Source organism: Drosophila erecta, unplaced genomic scaffold (genome assembly GCF_003286155.1).
Source record: "Drosophila erecta strain 14021-0224.00,06,07 unplaced genomic scaffold, DereRS2 tig00000219-arrow-pilon, whole genome shotgun sequence".
Taxonomy (NCBI): Eukaryota; Metazoa; Arthropoda; class Insecta; order Diptera; family Drosophilidae; genus Drosophila; species Drosophila erecta.
This window is the reverse complement of record NW_020825213.1, coordinates 1,820,054-1,846,397: the sequence shown is the minus strand read 5'-3', so window position 1 is coordinate 1,846,397 and position 26,344 is coordinate 1,820,054. Positions and strand designations below refer to the sequence as shown.

The following is a 26,344-nucleotide window of genomic DNA, read 5'->3' as shown; positions in this document are numbered from 1 at the left end:
ATATGCGCCGTTTTGTTCGATATTCTGTTTCCATCTAGATGGCAACTTCATAATACCTCCCTCGTAGAAGCCCCCCTCCTTATTTGCGAAGAACTCGGACAGCCACTTTTCACAAGCCTCTTTTGAGTTCAACTCTACACCACCAAGGGCATTCGCCATGGACAGGAACAGGTGGTAATCACTTGGCGCTATGTCCGGGCTATATGGTGGATGCGATAAAACCTCCCATCCGAGCTCCCTTAGCTTCTGACGAGTCATCAACGAAGTGTGTGGTCTGGCGTTGTCCTGGTGGAACACTACACCCTTCCTGTTGGCCAATTCTGGACGCTTCTGGTCGATCGCCTGCTTCAAGCGGTCCAGTTGTTCGCAGTAGATGGTAGAATTAAGCGTCTGGCCATATGGGAGCAGCTCATAGTGGATGATTCCCTTCCAATCCCACCAAACACACAGCAAAACCTTCCTGGCCGTCAATCCCGGCTTGGCCACTGTTTGGGACGATTCACCGGCCTTCGACCACGACCGTTTTCGCTTGATATTGTCGTATGTGATCCATTTTTCGTCGCCAGTCACCATCCGCTTCAAGAATGGGTCGAGTTCGTTCCGTTTCAGCAGCATATCGCAGGCGTTGATTCGGTCCAGAAGGTTTTTTTGCGTCAAATCATGCGGCACCCAAACGTCAAGCTTTTTTTTGTATCCAGCCTTCTGCAGATGGTTTAAAATGGTTTGGTGACTAACTCCCATCTCCTGGGCGATGTCACGAGATGGCACATGCCGGTCTAACTCGATGTATTCCATGATTTGATCGGTATTTGTCGTCACAGGTCTTCCGCCGGCTGGCTTATCCATGGTGTCGTTTCCACCGGCTCTGAATCGTCGAAACCATTCCTCCGCGGTTCGAAGTGATAGAGTACCATCCCCCAAAACACCATTAATCTCACGGAACGTTTCTCTGGCGGATTTGCCTTTAACGAATGAAAACTTTAAAATAGCGCGAATTTCGGCGTTAGTGAACTCCATGTTTACACGTCTATTGAACGCAATATCGCAACTAATCATGCATAGCGTCGTTTTGTAGGTTATGTCAAGACCTTTCAAATTATGTATAGTATTGCCAGATACGAGCTCTGTAGCGCTTTGTACATAGCCGCGAAATTCAAAAGACAAAAAGGCGGAAGGGAGATATTTGACAAACTAATATTTTAATTGTATAATTGAAGAAATAAGCTCCAAAAGGTAAGTGGTTGTTGATCTGCGTTTCATAAAACCGTACTGACATGGTATAATTTATCTTCAAAGTGTAATGAGGTTAGATGGTTTTTTTTTTTTAAGAAGAAGCGGAAGATGTAGAAGGGGTGGATGGTGCAGTGAGCCCATTTTTCCTATTTTTGATCGAACTATTTCAGCACCATACCATCCGGCGAAAAATCACCCAAACATATGGTCAAATAAATGTTCGCAACGTTAAATTTATCGGCTTTTGTTTTGTCTTGTATAAACTATATAATTTCTGAGTTGATTTACTTGCGAACTGGGAACCCTGGATAGCGTACTCTGGTTACGCAGACCTTGCATTCGTAACTCGGAGCTAGGAACGCTGTTGGGTAACGTTGACTTCAATGCTTAACTTATATAAGAAAATTGGTTTCTTTATTGGAAATATTGAGAGGGGTTTTGCCACTGCCGCAGATAGTGCTGATTGTGCGGATTGCTCCGTTTTTTTTTTCGGAGTAAATCCTGTAATCCTGAATCCGGAGTGGTTCCTGTAATCACTTGCCGGAGCGTGCAGGACGTTCCCTTTAGTTAGCCTACAACCAGCATGGTTTTTGTTTCTATGATTTTTTTATTCAAACATAACAAAAGAACAAAACCGAAACTTGCAAGCAAGCAATAAAAAGTACCGCAAAAGCGGAGTATGCAAGCTAAGAACTTTGGATTTGGTGTGGGAGAGCGAGAGAGTGGGTGCCGTTTATGTGCATATAAAAACATCACCAAACCAAACTACGGACAATGCATATATTTGATAATTATAAAATTTCTTTGGAAATTCGAATTAGTCTCGTTTATTGGATTTAATATATTAATCATTTTGGATTATTTTCGGGTCTGTTAAAAACTAACTAATTTAAATTTAAATATTCGGCAAGACAGCATCCCTGCCCGACGTTCATCACAGGATGAGCCAAATTGTCGACAGCGTCATGAGCAGAATGCCGATCTTGTACTTCGCATTCACTGCATAGCTCGATTGCCTTGGTCAGTGGGACTGCCGTGAGACCGCTGACCTAGCTAGCTGCTCGTACCCGACCCATTCCCCTATCAGCGATTCAGGCTCTATATCTCATTGAGTAAAAGTTTATACTAGATTTGTTGAAACGTCTGTCTGTCCCTCTTAGCGGCTAAAACGTTGCATTTAGATTCCAGAGACATAAACGCATAGCAAGTTTGTTGAATGATGTTCCCACGATGTAAATGATGTAACGCCCACAAGCCGCCCAAAATTGCCACGACCACACTTTGTAAAAAATTGAAATTTTTTCATTTCATTATTTTTTTCCCATTTTCTAACAATATTCCATAAAATGTCAAAATTTCTCGTTCGCACTTCCACTAGCTGAGTAACGGCTATCTGATAACGGGTATCTAAGTATTAGGTAGTGCACTTAATAGTCAGTTGTAGGCTTAGTTGCTGTTTAGCATTGTGCCGTTAGGCTCAGAGACAGCGTCGAAGCGTGATTTGTCGTTACCTTTTTAAATTTTTTAAATTACCACCGAGTCCGCGAAATTTCTGTGTATTTTTCTTGAAAAAATATCAATAAGTTTCGTCGGCGGTGTGAGGTTCATTGAGATTTACAGCTTGCTAAATAGACGAGAATAACATTTTTACGGTTTCACCCTCTAGAAGTGGTATTCCCTGCATAAGTAAATCACAGGCCTGAGTTGCCATATGTTGATCTCTCAAGTTCGATCTCAGGTCTACATTAAAAACTAATCAAATAAAAAGTGCCTACAGAAAATGCATCTCGGAAAAACAGAGTCTTTGAAGTGGGCGTAAAAAGCTTTAGTAAAATCCAATAGAAGGCTCGAAACAAGCATATCCCCTTTTTTGTGGAAAAAACTCATACAAACAGACCTGTATACCACGGTTCTCATTGAGAGGAGGGTGGTCCACAAGGACAGCCATTTCGTTGTCAAAAGTAAGATTTAATTGGTGAGGACCTCTTCTTACTATCTTAGGTGTCAGCGCACATAACTGACCATTCACAAACCATATATATCCCCACCATATGTGGAGGTTGGCTTATGTGAAAAATGCGGTGAACTTTTCGGAATACATTCGCATAATAAAGAAAACAGTAGCATGAGCGAAATGTTCCCATAGTCTCATATGAGGAAGTTTCTGGAAGTTAACCATGCAGCTTCGGGTTACGATGGATTCGTAAAGTGTCCTTCACAGAATTGCACGAAGACAAAGCTATCTCCAAATGCGATCTGGAAAGTAGATCACAGAGTAGCTGTCAACTACAAATAATAGACAAATCAAAATTACAAAATCGTATCAACCAACCAATTTACATCAACTGTAAATCAAATTTTTAAAACTACAAATACCAAAATTGACACCTTCCATTACTACCTGAGACACTGATGGCTAGGAATATAATGCTAATTATGGAGATATTTGCCAAACTAATATTGCTTGTCCAAATATATGAGACCACGAATGGGACCTTATGACCGCATCGTCTGTAAAAATAGGCACACATTTTTGTGTGGGGACTTGGGACTTGAGAACCAGAACCAGAACCAGAACCTCAATGCACACTTGGCCAGAAAGCTAGGAACAGCAGTTGCAGTCGATATGGTATAGATTCAAAAGAAGACTCAAGCGACACCACCATCATAACCTCATGACTGGGTTTTTATATAGTAAGAATTGCGATCATTATTAAAGAATTAGAAAATTAGAAAAATTAAAATAATTAAAATGTAATTATGAAACAAATTATGAAACTATGTACTTATAGCATAAATCTTCTGTAAGTCTTTAGTAACAAACCCGAAATGAAAACTGAATACTTTAAGCATAAGTTTCAATAAAACCTTCATTATAAAACTAAAAAAAAATTATTTAAGTAAAGCGATTCTTAGTAATTTTCCTGTAATGATGTAATGTCCGGGAGTTTAGTGAGGCTTAAGTGTTACTATTACTTGTTTTAGTTCAGGGAGCCTAGCTCTTGCTATAGAATAGTCTATCTTTACGGCGCGTTGCCGTTAACTGGGTAAAATTTGATTCAAGAAATTGAGCAAAAAAACTGTTTTTTGAAAAAATTTTTGAGCTTAGGTTGGTTTGACGTTTTTCAAGCCTTTGATAGGGCGTGGCATAAATGTGTACAGTAAATTTGTGACAACATCTGGCAGAACAGCTACATAACATTTTAAGCATGTGCATGATAAGCAGACTCTTCCGTGTTAAGCACACAAACGAATATTCTGAATTCAAGGTGATAATGGCAGCTTCATAGGCCCGCTAACTGGTAATACGGTCGATTGATTTGGAAAAGGTTTGGCAAATCGCGGGTAATGAAACGAGCTCTGTTCCTGTAAGCTTTACCTATAACAAAATATATATCCGTGTTTGTAAATGGAATACAAATTCCGAAGGCAAACGATGCCAAATAAATCGGAATGACACTCGACGCAAAATATGAATAGATTGTAAATGTTATCCTTTTCCCGTCATCAAAGTCTGTGTAACATGTAATTCCTTTTTATATTAATTCATGTTTATGCTACGTTTTTGATGCACTCTTAAAGTACCCACTAAAGAATCTATCCGTCCGATATACATAGCCAATATCCGCCTCATGGGGTCTCGCTCGAAAGTGTTAACGGTTTGTTTCGAGTGCGTAAGGTTCTTATGAAGGTAGTCCGACTTTACATTGGCATTTACATTGACTTTACGGGTTACCCTTCCTTTAATGAGAACCATCGCTCCCAGGACTGTGCCAATAACTTATTAAGAGCATCATTGAGACGGTTTATTTTCCAAGAGTGTTTGATCTTAAAGAATCTTTGTCGCCGGCCTGGTTTATTTTACGGGTATAAATCGTATTTTTATACCTGTTACTCGTAGAGCTTGCAACATGCAGAAGGAAGCGTTTCCGTTCATATAAAGAATATATATTCTTGATCAGGATCAATAGCCGAGTCGATCTGTCCATGTCCGTCTGTCCGTATTAACGTCTCGATCTCAGGAGCTATACAAGTTAGATTGTTGAGATAAAGCATGCAGCTTCCAGAGACATAGAAGCAGCGCAAGTTTGTTTGTTTTCCCACTTTAAAGCTTTAAATGTTTTGATATTTTTTCATTTTATTGTTAGTGTTATAATTTTCAATCAATTTACAAAAATAAAATTTTAACATCGCAGTAAATTGCGATACATTTTACAATATTTAAAATTGAGGAATGTTGATCAGCAATAGCTCTTGATGCGATCAGCTGTATAATAGCGAGCCTAGAAAATGTGAGAATGAGTTTTCCATCTGTTATATACGTCTCACGCTGGAATCTTTTTTCTTCTCGGGGAAGATCTCCGGTTGGATTCTTTTATAAACGTGTACGAGACCCAGACTTGGCTTATAACCCCATGGCCTCGATGGCCATTACTTTATCTGGGGACTTTAAAAAACTTAAAATTTTCCTCAGATAGGTTTCCGCCAGCTTTATATCCCTAATATGATCTTATTTAGTCGTTGACTAGATAATGACATTTTTGACATACAGAAGCAAGTTTTTGATATCTGTTCCTGCAGAATAAAATATAATTGTACGCGATGAATAATAAATTAATTTCTTACCCCGATGGCACACCACCGACATTTAAAGTAATCTTTGATTTTTGATAATGCACTTTTATTACACAAGTGTTTCATTATATTTAGCATTTACAGTAACCGTACGAGATATGTACGGAAGCAGTGATTTGACGAATAACGTCAAAATTTACATTACCTGGAGCTAGGCACCCAGGTTTGAAAACCGTGTATGTAGCGATAGTTGCCTGTCTCCAAGAAATACAATTTTCCGGATTTCCGTCAAATTCGGGCAAAGATTAAACGATGTCTATCTATTCACCGCATTTTATTCCCTGTACAATATAAATTTGTTCTTTAATTCTTGCTTTGAATATTTGAGCTTGGTAATTAAGCGCTGTCTGTATAGCTACATCAAAGCTACATTGTACCTTTTTGTATCACAGTGTTTGTTTATGGGGGAGACAACAAATGCCACCCTTGGGGTTATAATTATTAAGAACGCAAAAATAGGTTATATTATATGCTAATGTATGCTCTGTTTTATTCGGAGATGCAGACTGCCTAAGCGACAGCTTTGTCTAATCTATACGCATAAGCTTACAATGTAGTTTAGAAAATTAAAACGACAGCTTTATCGAGAGAAGAAAGAAGGGCAAAACGAGAGAAGAGCGCTGGACGTACAGTGGTACACCTATGCGCACATGACTAGACGCTGGCGATCTGCTCCGAACAGCTCCCTTGTAGGACCCCGAAATTGAGTCGAAGAATACATTTAAATATCATAAAATCCATTTAAAAAAAAAAAAAAACGAGAAACGTGATAAATCTAGTTTCCTTACCAAATGCTATTGACTAAAGTCAATAAGGATGACGTCAGTTTGAAAAATAATAGGTTGGAAAATATCTCCCTTCCGCTTTTTTGCTCTTTATTCAATGCCTTATAAAAAGTGTTACAGTGATCGGATTTAGTTCAAATATGCGCCGTTTTGTTCGATAATCTGTTTCCATCTAGATGGCAACTTCATAATACCTCCCTCGTAGAAGCCCCCCTCCTTATTTGCGAAGAACTCGGACAGCCACTTTTCACAAGCCTCTTTTGAGTTCAACTTTACACCACCAAGGGCATTCGCCATGGACAGGAACAGGTGGTAATCACTTGGCGCTATGTCCGGGCTATATGGTGGATGCGATAAAACCTCCCATCCGAGCTCCCTTAGCTTCTGACGAGTCATCAACGAAGTGTGTGGTCTGGCGTTGTCCTGGTGGAACACTACACCCTTCCTGTTGGCCAATTCTGGACGCTTCTGGTCGATCGCCTGCTTCAAGCGGTCCAGTTGTTCGCAGTAGATGGTAGAATTAAGCGTCTGGCCATATGGGAGCAGCTCATAGTGGATGATTCCCTTCCAATCCCACCAAACACACAGCAAAACCTTCCTGGCCGTCAATCCCGGCTTGGCCACTGTTTGGGACGATTCACCGGCCTTCGACCACGACCGTTTTCGCTTGATATTGTCGTATGTGATCCATTTTTCGTCGCCAGTCACCATCCGCTTCAAGAATGGGTCGAGTTCGTTCCGTTTCAGCAGCATATCGCAGGCGTTGATTCGGTCCAGAAGGTTTTTTTTGCGTCAAATCATGCGGCACCCAAACGTCAAGCTTTTTTTTGTATCCAGCCTTCTGCAGATGGTTTAAAATGGTTTGGTGACTAACTCCCATCTCCTGGGCGATGTCACGAGATGGCACATGCCGGTCTAACTCGATGTATTCCATGATTTGATCGGTATTTGTCGTCACAGGTCTTCCGCCGGCTGGCTTATCCATGGTGTCGTTTCCACCGGCTCTGAATCGTCGAAACCATTCCTCCGCGGTTCGAAGTGATAGAGTACCATCCCCCAAAACACCATTAATCTCACGGAACGTTTCTCTGGCGGATTTGCCTTTAACGAAGGAAAACTTTAAAATAGCGCGAATTTCGGCGTTAGTGAACTCCATGTTTACACGTCTATTGAACGCAATATCGCAACTAATCATGCATAGCGTCGTTTTGTAGGTTATGTCAAGACCTTTCAAATTATGTATAGTATTGCCAGATACGAGCTCTTTGTACATAGCCGCGAAATTCAAAAGACAAAAAGGCGGAAGGGAGATATTTGCCAAACTAATATTTTAATTGTATAATTGAAGAAATAAGCTCCAAAAGGTAAGTGGTTGTTGATCTGCGTTTCATAAACCGTACTGACATGGTAAAATTTATCTTCAAAGTGTAATGAGGTTAGATGGTTTTTTTTTTTAAAGAAGAAGCGGAAGATGTAGAAGGGGTGGATGGTGCAGTGAGCCCATTTTTCCTATTTTTGATCGAACTATTTCAGCACCATACCATCCGGCGAAAAATCACCCAAACATATGGTCAAATAAATGTTCGCAACGTTAAATTTATCGGCTTTTGTTTTGTCTTGTATAAACTATATAATTTCGGAGTTGATTTACTTGCGAACTGGGAACCCTGGATAGCGTACTCTGGTTACGCAGACCTTGCATTCGTAACTCGGAGCTAGGAACGCTGTTGGGTAACGTTGACTTCAATGCTTAACTTATATAAGAAAATTGGTTTCTTTATTGGAAATATTGAGAGGGGTTTTGCCACTGCCGCAGATAGTGCTGATTGTGCGGATTGCTCCGTTTTTTTTTTCGGAGTAAATCCTGTAATCCTGAATCCGGAGTGGTTCCTGTAATCACTTGCCGGAGCGTGCAGGACGTTCCCTTTAGTTAGCCTACAACCAGCATGGTTTTTGTTTCTATGATTTTTTTATTCAAACATAACAAAAGAACAAAACCGAAACTTGCAAGCAAGCAATAAAAAGTACCGCAAAAGCGGAGTATGCAAGCTAAGAACTTTGGATTTGGTGTGGGAGAGCGAGAGAGTGGGTGCCGTTTATGTGCATATAAAAACATCACCAAACCAAACTACGGACAATGCATATATTTGATAATTATAAAATTTCTTTGGAAATTCGAATTAGTCTCGTTTATTGGATTTAATATATTAATCATTTTGGATTATTTTCGGGTCTGTTAAAAACTAACTAATTTAAATTTAAATATTCGGCAAGACAGCATCCCTGCCCGACGTTCATCACAGGATGAGCCAAATTGTCGACAGCGTCATGAGCAGAATGCCGATCTTGTACTTCGCATTCACTGCATAGCTCGATTGCCTTGGTCAGTGGGACTGCCGTGAGACCGCTGACCTAGCTAGCTGCTCGTACCCGACCCATTCCCCTATCAGCGATTCAGGCTCTATATCCCATTGAGTAAAAGTTTATACTAGATTTGTTGAAACGTCTGTCTGTCCCTCTTAGCGGCTAAAACGTTGCATTTAGATTCCAGAGACATAAACGCATAGCAAGTTTGTTGAATGATGTTCCCACGATGTAAATGATGTAACGCCCACAAGCCGCCCAAAATTGCCACGACCACACTTTGTAAAAAATTGAAATTTTTTCATTTCATTATTTTTTTCCCATTTTCTAACAATATTCCATAAAATGTCAAAATTTCTCGTTCGCACTTCCACTAGCTGAGTAACGGCTATCTGATAACGGGTATCTAAGTATTAGGTAGTGCACTTAATAGTCAGTTGTAGGCTTAGTTGCTGTTTAGCATTGTGCCGTTAGGCTCAGAGACAGCGTCGAAGCGTGATTTGTCGTTACCTTTTTAAATTTTTTAAATTACCACCGAGTCCGCGAAATTTCTGTGTATTTTTCTTGAAAAAATATCAATAAGTTTCGTCGGCGGTGTGAGGTTCATTGAGATTTACAGCTTGCTAAATAGACGAGAATAACATTTTTACGGTTTCACCCTCTAGAAGTGGTATTCCCTGCATAAGTAAATCACAGGCCTGAGTTGCCATATGTTGATCTCTCAAGTTCGATCTCAGGTCTACATTAAAAACTAATCAAATAAAAAGTGCCTACAGAAAATGCATCTCGGAAAAACAGAGTCTTTGAAGTGGGCGTAAAAAGCTTTAGTAAAATCCAATAGAAGGCTCGAAACAAGCATATCCCCTTTTTTGTGGAAAAAACTCATACAAACAGACCTGTATACCACGGTTCTCATTGAGAGGAGGGTGGTCCACAAGGACAGCCATTTCGTTGTCAAAAGTAAGATTTAATTGGTGAGGACCTCTTCTTACTATCTTAGGTGTCAGCGCACATAACTGACCATTCACAAACCATATATATCCCCACCATATGTGGAGGTTGGCTTATGTGAAAAATGCGGTGAACTTTTCGGAATACATTCGCATAATAAAGAAAACAGTAGCATGAGCGAAATGTTCCCATAGTCTCATATGAGGAAGTTTCTGGAAGTTAACCATGCAGCTTCGGGTTACGATGGATTCGTAAAGTGTCCTTCACAGAATTGCACGAAGACAAAGCTATCTCCAAATGCGATCTGGAAAGTAGATCACAGAGTAGCTGTCAACTGCAAATAATAGACAAATCAAAATTACAAAATCGTATCAACCAACCAATTTACATCAACTGTAAATCAAATTTTTCAAACAACTACAAATACCAAAATTGACAAAATGTACTACCTGAGACACTGATGGCTAAGAATATAATGCTAATTATAGAGTTGGAAAACATAATGCTGACTTGCTAACACTAGCAAAACAAAATAATAGGTTGGCAAATATCTCCGCTTTTTTGCTCATTATTCAATGCTTTATAAAAAGTTTTACAGTGATCGGATTTAGTTCAAATATGCGCCGTTTTGTTCAATAATCTGTTTTCATCTAGACGGCAACTTCATAATACCTCCCTCGTAGAAGCCCCCCTCCTTATTTCGCTTGATATTGTCGTATGTGATCCATTTTTCGTCGCCAGTCACCATCCGCTTCAAGAATGGGTCGAGTTCGAGTTTCAGCAGCATATCGCAGGCGTTGATTCGGTCCAGAAGGTTTTTTTGCGTCAAATCATGCGGCACCCAAACATCAAGCTTTTTTTTTGTATCCAGCCTTCTGCAGATGGTTTAAAATGGTTTGGTGACTAACTCCCATCTCCTGGGCGATGTCACGAGATGCCACATGCCGGTCTAACTCGATGTATTCCATGATTTGATCGGTATTTATCGTCACAGGTCTTCCGCCGGCTGGCTTATCCATGGTGTCGTTTTCACCGGCTCTGAATCGTCGAAACCATTCCTCCGCGGTTCGAAGTGATAGAGTACCATCCCCCAAAACACCATTAATCTCACGGAACGTTTCTCTGGCGGATTTGCCTTTAACGAAGGAAAACTTTAAAATAGCACGAGTTTCGGCGTTAGTGAACTCCATGTTTACACGTCTATAACTGTTGAACGCAATATCCAAACTAATCATGCATAGCGTCGTTTTGTAGGTTATGTCAAGACCTTTCAAATTATGTATGCGAATAACCGATAATATGGTAGCAAAATGTGCAGGAGCTTTCTTGCACCACTACGCCGGGATGTGACAGGGAACTAACTAAAGCAGGCGTGTTAGTACATTGCGAAATTCAGCCAAGGGACCAGCACCCGATTACCTATGTAGACGAGGGGATCATCATAATCAATGACCGGTCAAGCTAACAGTAGACAATGGAACAGAAGTCTACTTACGCGGTACTAAAGGTCATAACTAAAGGTAATGACATTCAACGATCGCGTCATGATTAACAAAATACTGGGTAGCAAGTAACCCCCTACTGTGTGTCACCAAAACAAATATTTTTTGTAAGCTTCCCTACCCTCACCATCTTAGTGAACGTAACTAGGAGTTCATCAAGGAGTTTGAGAAACTGGCACTAGCCGCTCACATCATGTCATATTTATCGTTGTAGGGATTTTTTATGGATTGGTCTGTATCGGCATTACCTGTCACGATGAGTTATGGTCGGCCGAAGTCAGCCTCAATCTTGAAGGGATAATATTTGCCTGACCGCTGCGAGTCTCTTTTGTTAGTTTTATGGAATATTTTTAGCTTTAGTTTAATTCCGGAGTTTAATGAATTAAGAGCAGAACTCTGTCGGTAGTCGTTAAATATGACTTGTTCTTCAGCTAAGCCCCAAGGCTAGTAGACAAAAAGAAGTAATTCCCTTACCCCCTAAGGATCAGCAGCTTGATATATACCCAATCGGTGGTTGGTGGTAACGAGACAGCTTCGTGATTACCCCTTCTATACTAAATTTGTCTGTGGGTATCCGAAACGCATCAACGGCATCTTGTGGGCGGCCGTTTTCCATCTTTGGATGTCCCTCCTATATTTGCGGACTGACGTCTCAAGAGGCAACACTGCAGCGGCCGCTCCTAAGCTCAGTGGAACATCGCTAAGCAGCTTAACACATTAGTGCGGCCAGCGACGGATACCTTTCGACCACAGACGGGAATAGTTTTATCTAGTTTGTATGTAAATTATGAAATGATGTAGTCCCGCGGCGATCCAGAGTCTTCTGTCCTCGGTCGGCGGCGGTGAGACGATCACGTCTGTTTGGGTCTTCTTATAAAGATTATGATGGAGGGTTTTACTTCGCCCCCTTGATGAGATTGACTAGCCTTGTGGCGTAGCAATATAATTGATAATAATGTCAATTGGGTTTTGCGGCTGTACGCCGGAGCAAGCAGTGGTTTAACGATTTGGTTGTAACGATAATGGAAGCCCAGGGAATTACCCCTGAGCCCCAGTTCGGTTTTCATGCTGGCCACTGTACTGTCGAGCAGCTCCATCGAAAGCGGAGAACGCCACTGACCGTCCATATCGAGGGAGCCCCCGTACCACAGCCGAACGCAGCAAAGTACCTTGGAATGCTGCTGGACCGCAGACTCACATTTGCCAAGCATGTGACTGCCATCAGAACACGCTTACGTGCTAAGGTGGCGAATCACTACTGGCTACTCTGCTCGCGCAGTAAACTCTCACTCTCCAACAAGCTGACAATTTACAAACAGATCATAGCACCAAACTGGAAGTACGGGTGTCAAATCTGGGGCTTGGCATGTGACAGCCAAATCAAAAGGATCCAGGCTATCCAAAACAAGGTCGCAAGACTCATCACCGGCTACGAGTGATTTGTGCGAAACACCACCCTGCAAGAGACCTCAAACTCGCGACGGTATTTGACGAGATAAACCAGCACTCGAGTCGATACCATGACAGGCTGGAGCGCCACAGAAATCGACTTGCCAGCTCTCTAAACAGATCTCGCCCACCAAGGAGGCTCAACAGAAGGCAACCGAGGGATCTCATTTGACTAGGGCCAGCAGAAGCTGACCCTTATCATAAATTATTTGTTATCTGTGATTGTTTTGTTATTATTAAAATTTTGTTAAATTGATAAAGCTAACTAGACTATAGTTAGCCGGCGCGCCCAAATGGGATGAATCGATAGAGAAATCAATACGCCTCAATAAAGCTTTAAGACAAAAAAAAAAAAAAAAAAACATTGTTTATCCAAAGCTACTTAGTTGCTATGAAGAAATACATTATCAGTTGTTAACTTGTATATAGAGGTGTTGAAAGAAAGCAGTTAATCGAGGTTCGAATTTCGATGCGCACACACTTATGCAAATGCCGGGTGATGAGCAAAGACAATTGCGTAAGCTGATTTTACGTTCAAGTGTTGTGATTAAAATTGTTTTGAAACTACGTTATAATACGATACCATGATTTACATACATTACATATGTACATACATTACATCCAAACTTTTCTATACAAGATAATTTACAAAATTCTTCTGAAAAATTTTAATTTCCTGCATCGCACTATAAATAGATTAGTAATAGGTAATCAATTGTCATTGATAGAAATAAGCTAACGAATGAAATGAAAAAAAGTTTTGAGGGGCTTGTGGGCGTTAGAGTGGGCAAGCCAACGTTCTCAAACAAATTTGCGTCTATGTATTTACAATCTGCAAGCTTAATCTCAACTTGATAACTTCATCAAGTTCCCGAAATCTCAGACTCTATACAGACGGACATGGCTAATTTAATTTCGAGTAACGGGAATACCAAATCATAAATAAATAAATACATTTTATTTTATGTACATCCTTTTTACAAATCCGTTGCATACCAAGATTGGTTTTTGAGGACAAATACTTAGCTACAGCTGAGTCTCATAACTTGCGATCTAATCTACTTTGCTTTATCATAATTGTTATTCATGTTATACAGCAATTATAGGCTCTCTTTCAGTTCGTTCTTCACCAATTGAACTACTTTGGCTAAAGCAAAGTTGTTATTGTTTTAAGATTGGGTATTTTTCAATCCCGCAAAGGGATTATGGACTCTAGTAGTAGTTATGGACTCTATAAGAAATAATCCATTTGTGATTAGCGCACTCTTGGAATTCTTGAGTATTACATAAACCGTCTCCGAAAATCAAATTTGTATTGGTGTTCACAATTCATAGAAATTAATCCTGGAGAAGCATGTAATATAATACGTTTGTTTTTAACTTAAAAAAAAAATGCTAAATGTTTAATCGATAGTCGAGTAACTCGACTATAGCATCCTATCAAAGACATTATCAAATCAAAGGCATTAACACAGGCATTAAAATTCAAAACTGGGCACGAGAGAGGTCCTCGATACAAACGCGGCCGCGACTGCGGCGCTGCCGCATTCCACGTGCGGATCATCATTGCGGACTCCGCATTCCACGTGCGGATCACCATATCGGACGCCACATTCCACGTGCGGATCATCATTACGTGCTGATCCCTTTAACCCCCAAGGAGTTTGAGCGGCATGTGATTAAATTCTATAGCATTCTCTTTATAAGTTAGAAGTAGTTTAAGCCGATGATTTGATGTAGCCTTTAAACTTAACGTTGGACTTCGAGTCCAACACCTTGTTGGACTTCGAGTCTGTAGAGAATATTTGTTCATAATCTCATAATTAATGCATAAATCGACCTAACATCGGACGTCATCAGGCCTGCTGACTTTGCGGGATCTTCCGTAAGTATTGCATAGCCGCAATTATTGACGAATGTTGACGAAAAAATAGTAAATATCGATTAGAGATAAGTGTCAAATATTGAAATAATTTTAGTATAGTTAGTGATAGTTTTGAAGCAACAAGTGAATTTTTCATTTCAATGAAATTGTTTTAAATAATTTAAAATTTTTGTTTTTAAGAAGGTTGCCTGAGGGGAGGAACGGTTTGCAACAAAGGGGAACTATGACTGATTTGAACGCCCCCCTTGCGGGTATAGACCGGAAAAAAGCACCAGTTAAATCTTCCACTGCTAGCTGATCTACCTTTCTTTCCATCTGCATCTATAACTTCCCGTCTGCTTTTCATATTGCCTCTTTCTACATATTGGTAATGTGACGACTGCGATTCGAGAGTCAAAACGACCAACCCCAGCCCTGAACCTAGTCGGCAAGTTAGTTAGACAGAGAAAACTCTCGGGCGTAGATAAACAGTCGTATTCGTTACAATATTCTTGATCAGGATCAATAGCCGTGTCGTTCTGGACATGTCCGTCTGTCCAACGAACGAACGAACGTCTCGATCTCAGGAACTACAAAAGCTAGTATGTTGAGAATAAGCATGCATCTTCCAGAGACCACTCTTGCGCGACCACTCTTACGCCAACAAAACGCCCAAAACTGTCACGCCCACACAGTTGAAAAATGTTTTGATACTTATAATATTATTATATTATTATTATTATATTATTAATATTATTATTATTATTATTCTAAATTTCTATCGATTTGCAAGATTTGCCACGCCCACTCGCCGAAGCCTTTTTTAAATTTTTAATTGGTTTCTCATTTTATAACTGTGTAACGTGTATCTGATAGTCGGGGAACCCGTCTATAGCATTCTCTCCTGTTTCTTTTATTTTACATTTACTTTACGATATTCCTATAACAGCTATATAATATAGCCGTTTTGCAACTTCTGTGTTGCTGGGTAATCGTGTTAACTTATACACGAAGAATTAAAAATCTAAGTAATAAACCAATCGAATTGCATACCAAGAATTAAAAACATATACAGTGGTGGAAAAAATAATAGAAACACGTTGGTTGAATCATTGATTTTAAATGTGCTCAGAACGAAAGTAATATTTTTTAATCTTAACTTTTTTAAATTCATATATAAGTATATTTCACATTAAGGAACAAAAATATTTTTTTCATCTTTATATTAACTAAAAATAATTAACTTCATTTTTATGAATTATCTTATAAAAATAGTTGTAATATTAATATTTAGTGGTATTTCCTTTATTTTTTATAACTGCTGAGCATCGACGGTTCATTGAATTCACTAAGTTGGCGCAAATTTCGGGATTAATGACATACCACTCTGACTTAACATTTTTCCAGAGCTCTTCCTTATTTTTTGATTTAAAACCTCAAATTCCTCTTTTTAATATTCCCCATAAATGTTCTATGGGGTTTAAGTCCGGGGATTGAGCAGGCCACTCCATAACATTAATTTTTTGGTCCTGAAACCATTTCTAAGCAAGGGTTGACGAATGTTTCGGATCATTATCCTGCATGAACTCCCATTTTAAGGGCATTTCCTCCTCAGCATATGGTTTCATAACATTCTCCAATATGTTAAAGTAGTCAGGAGCACACATCCTATCTATTATCCGGAATATCGGACCAACTCCAGACGTGGAAAAGCATCCCCATATCATGATGTTACCTCAACAATGTTTAACTGTTTTTTTTGTGTACTTTGGATCAAATGCGGTATTTTTTGGACGTCTTACATAATTTTTGCCATCAGATCCGAACAAATTAATTTTAGTTTCATCAGACTATAGAACATTATTCCAGTTTTTACGGTCTAGGTGTCGCTTTGCAAAAGACAGTTTTTTTTTTACTAAGCAGTGTAACTTTCCTAGCCGAGTGTGCCTTCAAATTCTAACCAATTAGTCTATTTCTTATTGTTCGACTTGACACTGATGTCTGGAAAGTATTTTTCAGGTCCGTCGACGACATAAAAGGATTTTTTTTGGATGTTCGAATCAAAAGGTCGTCGAACTTTTGGGATGTGGCTCGCTTCCTACTCCGTTTTTCCTTCGTATCTTTATAATGAATCGCGGAAAACACTTTTTTTGCAGAGCAGTTCATTAGTTCAGCAATTTCCCTTATTGTTTTTCCTTAGTTTTTTCGTTTTTTTATAATATCTCGTTCTACAGCAGAACAGTGCACTCCGCGCCCCATTCTGAATATAAAAGCCGAAATTAACCATTTTTTTTTTACAAAATCACTTATTATGATCTAAACATACCTGAAAGTATTTTATATATTGATTTGCTTACAAAATTCAAATGGAAAACTCAAACAAATCGCAGAAACGTAGCTTGCTTCTATTATTTTTTCCAGCTCAAACACGTGACCACTTCAAATATCGCTATGTACCGCAAATAACAAGAGCGAAATCAACTCAAAAAGAAGAGCACAATAAAGTACCGTTATGAGTGGCTTATGTGCTAACGGTTTATCCACACACACTTCGTACATAATTAGTAATTTTGTTTTACATGCAGGAGCGATTCTTGTTTCTATTATTTTTTCCACCACTGTATATATGGAATATATACCGAAATAAAAACCGGTAAAAGTAAGAAATAAAGAAAATTAATCTGATGCGGCTTACACCAACTTACAACAAATATTTACAAATCCTGATTTCTTCTTTAAAATATACAACCCATTTGAAAAAACGCTTCTATCAAAAAAAAATTCCCAGATCAATATCTATGGAAATCTTTCAAAATTTAAACTTTTCTCGTTTTTTTTTGTCTATCCGTAAATAAGTATTGTTTTGTTTGAAGTCGGTGACTTTTGATATACATATGCAGTGAAAAAATCGTTTTTATATGCCGTCTTTGCTTTTAAAAAGTTTTTTATTTTAATACCACAAATTAAAAACATGAGAGGACGCTATAGTCCAGTTACACAGCTGTCAAATAACCGGAACTCAAGTAGTAGAAGTGCGAACGAGAAATTTTAACATTTCTTAGAATATCGGTAGAAATAACAAAGTAAAAAAAAAATTACATTTTATGAAGAAGTGTGGACGTGACAATATTAGGACGTTTTTGGGCTTTAGAGTGGCAAATAGTTTTTAGGCATATCGATAGAAATTTACAAGATATATAAAAAAATTTAAAAATATCTATACCTCTGGAAGCTGCATGCCTAGTCTTAACTTTCTAGATTTTATTGTTCTTGATACCCGACATTCATACGGACGGACATGACCAGCTCGACTCGGCTATTGATACTGATCGTGAATATATATTATTATATATATGCCTGCTTGCCCTGCCAGCTTTTTGGCGCTTAATTTTCCAATTAAAACTCAGCCTTAATTTGGGAAACGTTATAAATTTTATTTCTTTTGAATTTGCGCTTAGAATACCGGCGACAAAAACAAAGGTATTTGGCTGCGAAAAAGTTCGCCTAACGATCAAGAAACGAATAGTGAGTGCCAAAAAAAAGATCGTCGCTGCCGGCTAATATGCACTGCATAGAACAACCGAGAGAGAGCTGTTAATTCTGCAGCTGCGACCTTACTTATAATATGCATAGAAATAACATAGTTTAGTATTAAGTATCTACGGAATTCGATTTTGCTGTTAGGAAATCATAAGAAGTTGGATGCTGTCGACAATACCCTTTTAGTCTACGAGTAACGAGTATAATAATTGTATATTAAACATTTTTGGATTTTTCACTCTAACGATTTTTTTACAGATTTAGTTCTAAATTGTGTTGCATTCCCAACTCTTCAGATTCTTAAACTCTCAAAATATAACTCGTAGTTTCATATAGTCCTTTCCGAAGTCAGGATAATTTTACTTATTCGAAAAGTTTTAATGGCCGTCTGGAGGAGTGTCACAAAATGTAATAGCAGATATTTTGCATGATGGATTTTAAGTCCGTTAAGAGGTGTTTACATTTGATTATATTTTGTGGGGACGCAAGACAAGTGGATAGACTGACAGACGAACATGGCTATTTTGACTCGAATGCTACTAATAAAGAATATCACAAATGGCTTTATTAGTGCGTTGTAAATTTTTGAATAAAATATGTATTCTCTACTGCCATAAACACTGAGTTTACAGACTTGTAAATCTAGCAATAATTTGTTGATGTGAATTTATATCAATTTCCTTGTATGCTAACTGCTACGCAGCTAGCTCGCCCGTTACTACTTGTAGTAACGCACTCAAACAATTGAAAAATGATTTTCAATTTCCTCCCACCAAGGTCAGTAAAATATCATTCTTAACAGCATTTGTATGCTTCTGGGAATGTATCTTTAAATAAATTAATTCTGATTTTAATAATAACACTACTGCGGCATACAAATTTCCTGTCGAAAACTTAATTCCGGAAATCTTTCGAAAGTGAGTCGTCGATCAGGTCTCGGAAATTCAAATCCATTCGAATCTTCCGAAAATTAAAACACCAGGTGCTAACGTTGTTTTAAACTAAACCTTTAAACTGACCTTTATTAACTATCACGACGGTGCCATGATAGTTTACAATTTAAGCAATACAGAAATTCACTTTCTTGCTTGCTTGGCGCATTCACAAATTGAATGTCAATTATACATTTGCAGGGAAAACGCCACTTTGTATATATCGTCCAAAATAAAAACCAACAATTACAACTAACTAATAATAAACGAACTATTTATATATTATTATAATATACTAGGCAGCTGCTGGATTGACACAAGATCTTTAAGGCAAGGTTCTTCCAAAATTCTTCAAATTGTATTCCCATAACAAATATATTTATAAATCAAAGTTTTAAAGGGCAATCTCGCCTTTACAACTCGCAACTTGTGGTTTTCGTACCGAGGTACACTTAAACTAACGGCTGAAAATGATTGGTTTCTTTAAAAACGTTAAAAACTAATGACAATTCCAAACACACATAAAAAATGTTTAAATATATAAATGTAAAATTTACTCTTTAATTTACTTTAATACGCCTAGGATACAAAACGCCTGTTTGTGTTTATAACTTTAGACGAGTATAATCTAAAATATATAAGCGTGCGTGAACACTGGAATAACATAATTATACACGAGCTTACCGTTTTATTTCCAAGATTTTTAATGCGACAATTTAAATGTCCTGTTTTCCCAACTAAGGATGTCACGTTTTTAGTAGCAGAAGTATCAAAGTAAGGGCCTCTATCCAGAACCCTTCTCATTTGAACAATATTTTCATCACGTATTAAATACAGGGGTGTCACAGTCACATTCTCTCTTAAATTTTGTGGGCAAGTTTCCCTTAAAATTACTAAGCAACCTATTATATGTATATTTCTTTACACATTTCAGTATACTTACAAATGCAAAGAAATATTCGAAAAGTTAAAAAAACTTTCATTTTTAATGATTTTAGTTGTCAAACATCTTACACTAACCAAAATACATTTGTATAGTGGAAAATGTTGCCCTTTCACATGCGCAAACGCATGCGCAATATTTTTACTACATTACAAAAACGTAGATACATATGTAAAAATACCTTTCTCGGCCGCTACCCTTTTATTTTAAGTAAATTATATATGTTATACTTTTTATATTATAAGATGGCACGTACTTCGCTACGTATTGCAGCATTCAATGTGCAAACGTTGAATGAGGCGATGGGGAACGTACTCAGGGATGGTCGCACGCGCTGGTTTCGGCTGTATTAGCGGTAATTGTGTGGTTCTACTAAATCTTATTCTATTAAATCTTAAAAAAAACCTGCTTATTGATTGGGAATGATTCCCACTACAGGTTAGCAGTTTAATTTTTACTGAGACCACCACATTTCTTCAAAAATTCCTTACATAATAAACGGACAATTTATACCTTATTCTTCCACCACTCCGTAATGCATGTCCAAAATAAAAAAAGAAAATTCGTATAGGTGTTCGGTTATATGGATGGTTTCAAGAAACAGGTGCAACATTTTTGAAAAGTACAGAAGCTGAGACCCGCTCTGAATTCCCCAAGGCTTTAAAATATAGAAGTATAAAATTAAAAATAAGAATGCGAAATTCTGTAGAAATTAGAAAGAAATAAATTTAAAATTTTCCAAAAGTTTTGGCGTGACAGTTTTGGCAAAGACACTAGAAGTGTTCTAGTTCTAGTGTCTTTGGTTTTGTCCTGTTTAAGCCTGTTAACGTGACAACACTTTTTTTTTGGCAAATGGATAGAAATTTACAAGACATATAATATAATAAATAATAATAAAACATTTTTCAATAGTCTGGCCGTGACAGTTATGGGCGGCTTAAGGGCATTACTGTGCATGAGGCAGAAACTTTTTTTGCAAATCGATAGAACTTTACAAAACTAATAGCAATTGATAAAAATATCAAAACATTTTTTAAATGTGTGGTCGTGGAAGCTTGGGGCGGATTGTGGGCGTTAGAATGGGCGTGGCAACATGCCATAGTTCAGATTATTAGTGAGTGCTTCTTATTGAAATAATTCTTAAAAATAATTCTATCCGAATAATGGATTTTTAGCAAGTTGGCTAAGCCGACTACGAGATCGCGGAAAATGCTTATCCGTGGTAAAAACGCTTTACTCACCACGGCTCGGCCCCCACTAACACCGAGTCTGCGCCTTCGAAACACTAGGGTGGTCCGAGAATCATAAACAATTTCTACCGAATACTTGTTACCCTTTAGTTATGATAGCCTACACACGGTAAGCGGCTGCCGAGCGAAAATTCAGTTCGTACTATCACGTAACATATGTGAGCTTTTATTTAAAGACTTGTATGACTAAACTTAGTGATCAGTGAGAGGAGATGTTGGATCACTTTTAAGACACCTCACTAACACGCGCCTCGCGCATCTTCCAAGCATGTACACCCCTGATTTGACCAGAGATCGATATTTTGATGATAATCGTAAGAGGAGGGGACCTATTGATGTAACGTTTGCCACTGCGACTATATTTTTCGCCAAAACAAGGCATACGAGCCAAGGCACCAAGCTAGGTAAGATTTTTACGCGTACAAAAACCACGTGTGACGTTATACGGTTTAACCCTGCAGAAAGGCTGTTAATTTTGGGTAATATACACCTCACGGCTGACATACGAAGACATATCCGTTCGTATACAGTAAGGTTATTAAAAGTTAAGGAGGAGGTAAAAGAAATGATGAATTAATAGAAAGAAATTAATGATGCTTTCGCATGATTAATTTTAAATGAATCCAAGCATTCTTTATTTTAATGGCACTTGTTTACGTAGCGTGCCTTTGCATTAATTCTAAAAAAAAAATGATTCCTTAAATTACGATCATTAAACCGGTCACGCAATTAATCTGAATAGGAGTTTATATTAAAATTGCGTAGTAAAGCAACGTATCACATCGTCTTTGGTGGGTCCATTGAACTCGCACCGCCGAAACCGCAGAAATGTAACCTATATTGATTCTTTCGGCCTTTACCATTATAGAATGATATAATAAGGCAATGTTTAAGATGCAGCGTGTATGTATCTGGAAAATAAATTAAAATAATAGGTTGGAAAATATCTCCCTTCCGCTTTTTTGCTCTTTATTCAATGCCTTATAAAAAGTGTTACAGTGATCGGATTTAGTTCAAATATGCGCCGTTTTGTTCGATAATCTGTTTCCATCTAGATGGCAACTTCATAATACCTCCCTCGTAGAAGCCCCCCTCCTTATTTGCGAAGAACTCGGACAGCCACTTTTCACAAGCCTCTTTTGAGTTCAACTTTACACCACCAAGGGCATTCGCCATGGACAGGAACAGGTGGTAATCACTTGGCGCTATGTCCGGGCTATATGGTGGATGCGATAAAACCTCCCATCCGAGCTCCCTTAGCTTCTGACGAGTCATCAACGAAGTGTGTGGTCTGGCGTTGTCCTGGTGGAACACTACACCCTTCCTGTTGGCCAATTCTGGACGCTTCTGGTCGATCGCCTGCTTCAAGCGGTCCAGTTGTTCGCAGTAGATGGTAGAATTAAGCGTCTGGCCATATGGGAGCAGCTCATAGTGGATGATTCCCTTCCAATCCCACCAAACACATAGCAAAAAACCTTCCTGGCCGTCAATCCCGGCTTGGCCACTGTTTGGGACGATTCACCGGCCTTCGACCACGACCGTTTTCGCTTGATATTGTCGTATGTGATCCATTTTTCGTCGCCAGTCACCATCCGCTTCAAGAATGGGTCGAGTTCGTTCCGTTTCAGCAGCATATCGCAGGCGTTGATTCGGTCCAGAAGGTCCAAACATCAAGCTTTTTTTTGTATCCAGCCTTCTGCAGATGGTTTAAAATGGTTTGGTGACTAACTCCCATCTCCTGGGCGATGTCACGAGATGCCACATGCCGGTCTAACTCGATGTATTCCATGATTTGATCGGTATTTGTCGTCACAGGTCTTCCGCCGGCTGGCTTATCCATGGTGTCGTTTTCACCAGCTCTGAATCGTCGAAACCATTCCTCCGCGGTTCGAAGTGATAGAGTACCATCCCCCAAAACACCATTAATCTCACGGAACGTTTCTCTGGCGGATTTGCCTTTAACGAAGGAAAACTTTAAAATAGCACGAGTTTCGGCGTTAGTGAACTCCATGTTTACACGTCTATAACTGTTGAACGCAATATCCAAACTAATCATGCATAACGTCGTTTTGTAGGTTATGTCAAGACCTTTCAAATTATGTATAGTATTGCCCGTATTACGAGCTCTGTAGCGCTTTGTACATAGCCGCGAAATTCAAAAGACAAAAAGGCGGAAGGGAGATATTTGCCAAACTAATATATTAATTGATAACTATTACAGAAAGCTAAGGCTCATCCTAGTAGCCTGCGCATTAAATGAATAGGATTCTAAGCGGTTAACCATACTAGGTGCCATTTTTTTACCCGTTAGGGTGTACTTCAGTCGATGAAAAATATAATCGTATAACAGGAAGAAGGAAGCTTTCTGACCATATATTCTGAATCAATAGAGTAGTCTATCTCGCTATCTCCGTCTGTCCGTACGACAAGCCCGTAAGCATGCGGATTTCAGAGACATATACGCTTCACCGAACGCGGTGTAACACCCAAATTTTGGCCACTCTAACTCTAACGCAATAGGCCACCCAAACTCCACTCCCACACTTTAATTTTTTTTTTTAATTTTTTGGTTTTTTTTTGCAAATTTCTATCGATACACCAAAAAGATTGTTGAATTTTCTCGTTCGCATTCCCACTAGCGTAGTAAGGGGTATCTGATAGCCAAGGAAATCGACTATAGCATTCTCTCTTGTTTACTTTTAATTTTAAAATTTCTTTTTTAGGGTGCCAGAGAAAACTGAACTATTCGGTGGCAATAAAGCTTTTCAACTGCCAAGGTGAAGGTACGAATTACGTGATCACTGAATTCATCATCTTTGGTTGGTTTACATCGGTATTTTATCTTTATACCGCTAGTTGGCAAAACCAAATGCATTAGTTCTAACACCTGCTACAAGTGGCCGGATGACCGAAATGCGTTTCGCCTTATCCGTGGTGTCAGCAAATTTCGATGGTGGTAGAGCCGCAGAGGAATTCATGCAGTCAATGACAGTGACTTCAATGACAGACTTCAGCGCTGCAATTTTCGATTGGATCCAAGGAGGGTAGCCCTCAAGTGGGCTGTTATTCTATTTATATAATACAAATTATTTTCTTAAAAGCTAATTATTTTATTTTGTTATTTTATTATATATTATTGTTATTTATATATATAAATTTATAGCAGGTAAACTTTCGCAGCAGTCTAATAGTAATCTTTATTTCCGCGAACAATAAATAAATGTTATATCTTAACTTTGGAAATAGGTTCTTACGTTATTGTTATTGATTTAATCGTGAATAATAATGTGAATATGAATGGAAAGTAAAGAAGTTTTTTATAGAAGGGCCGACACAAGTTATACCAGCTGTAGGTAGTTTAGACCATTGTTGTTTGGGGAAAAATACAGGCGAACAACATCATAGTTTTTAGTAGACAATTAAAATTAAAAGTCCATGTGGACTCCAAGACCTATGTTCACTTCAATCAAGCATATTTGAGGGGATTGGGGTTCGTGCACTTTTTGCCTAAGTCGGCGCTTAGGTCTCCGGATTTTTCGAGGGATCACACAAAATGTGCTACGCGTCAAAGTTTTCAGTAAAGGCTCTGTAATACAAAGATTCAACAAAATGTAGGCGTAAACATACGCAATGTAGACAGGCGGTCGATGTAGTATGTAACAACATGTAGCATAATTTTAGTGGTTGCGGTGATCGACAGCTGATCAGCTGTGGAGTCCTGTTGTTCACTTGCCGGATGCCGCGGGGTGTTCCCCTTAGGCAGCCTACCACCTAGTGCAGCATATCGCGGAAATGAGATCATCAGCCCGACAAAAACTATTTCTAGCCACGTCGAGGCTGCTGATCAGTTCCTTTAAGCCACCTCTAGCTTGGTGCATAAACGATTTCATCTCGGTCGCAGTCCCGAGACAAGCATTACAACAGTATTTTAGATTTGGACTTTTGTGTAGGTCATCATTCGGCCAAATGCTTGGTCAGCAATTTGACCGGTTCTGGTGAGCGGACGCTCGGTCCGGTTAACTTAGTTAACTTCTCCCCCCTCAAGATCAAGGCCGCCCTCGGCCGACCCTATTTTCGATCAAAATTATGCTCTGCGGTCTTCACTGCAAAGACCACCAAAGTGAGGTGATCGAGGAGGAATGAAACGCATTTTGATTTCCAGGTAAATATTATTTAACACTGTTTTAGTGTAGTCGGACAACTTTTCCTTGTCCAGCAGCTGAAGAAAGTCTTGGACATTGTGCGGAGCAATTGCGGATAAAACCGGATTCCATACGAGGCCTAGCGATCGCCGCCGTCGTCCAACTTCAAGAAGGACACCATATCATCCTAAGAAATTATTTCCAAGCCCGCTGGTACATTTCAACACCACATAATTATTTTTAAATTGCTAGATATAAATGCGGACGTCTACTGCATTATGTTGATGGCCTCTTCGTTGGAGTTGGCTCTAAATATCAAATCATCAACATAAAAGTCACGGCGAAGAATCTCAGCACCCACTGGAAATGGTTAACTGATTCAGGGATCTCAAGGCTAGATTATAAGTAGGATTCGTGCCACACCTAACGCTTAGTCACGCACAGTTCATCTTGAAGAAAATCCCTCCCCAATATGCACTGGAAATAGCTATTTTACAGATGTCTACTGTGATTGCAACTAGATGCAAGCGAAAAATAATTTGGAAAGTGCCATTGGAGCGAACAAACCAGCCTAACCAAGTCTTTTGAAATAGGGGCGGTCCCGGCAGAAGCATGACCGTCGTTAACTAGAAGCAGTCAATAAATAAATAAAGCAGTCTGGATCCGCGAGTTTAAGGTTTAAGTGCAAACTTCGATGCTAAAGCTGAGTTGATGTCCGGTTATATTGGAAGCAATAACAGCAATGATGGAAGTC

General features: G+C 39.0%; 1 protein-coding gene across 1 annotated transcript in view; it reads right to left on the bottom strand.

The window, feature by feature from the left end:
• The window catches only part of LOC26525957 (protein CEPU-1), a 185,348-nt gene extending 165,045 nt beyond the window's left edge, over positions 1–20,303 (bottom strand). The window contains exons 1-2 of the mRNA XM_026982821.1: positions 20,199–20,303; positions 19,940–20,138 (exon numbers count right to left, since the gene is read on the bottom strand). Coding sequence (XP_026838622.1) covers positions 19,940–20,059 — 120 coding nt within the window. The 5' untranslated portion in view covers positions 20,060–20,138; positions 20,199–20,303. The remainder of the gene's footprint in view (positions 1–19,939; positions 20,139–20,198) is intronic.
• Between the last annotated feature and the right edge of the window lie 6,041 nt (positions 20,304–26,344).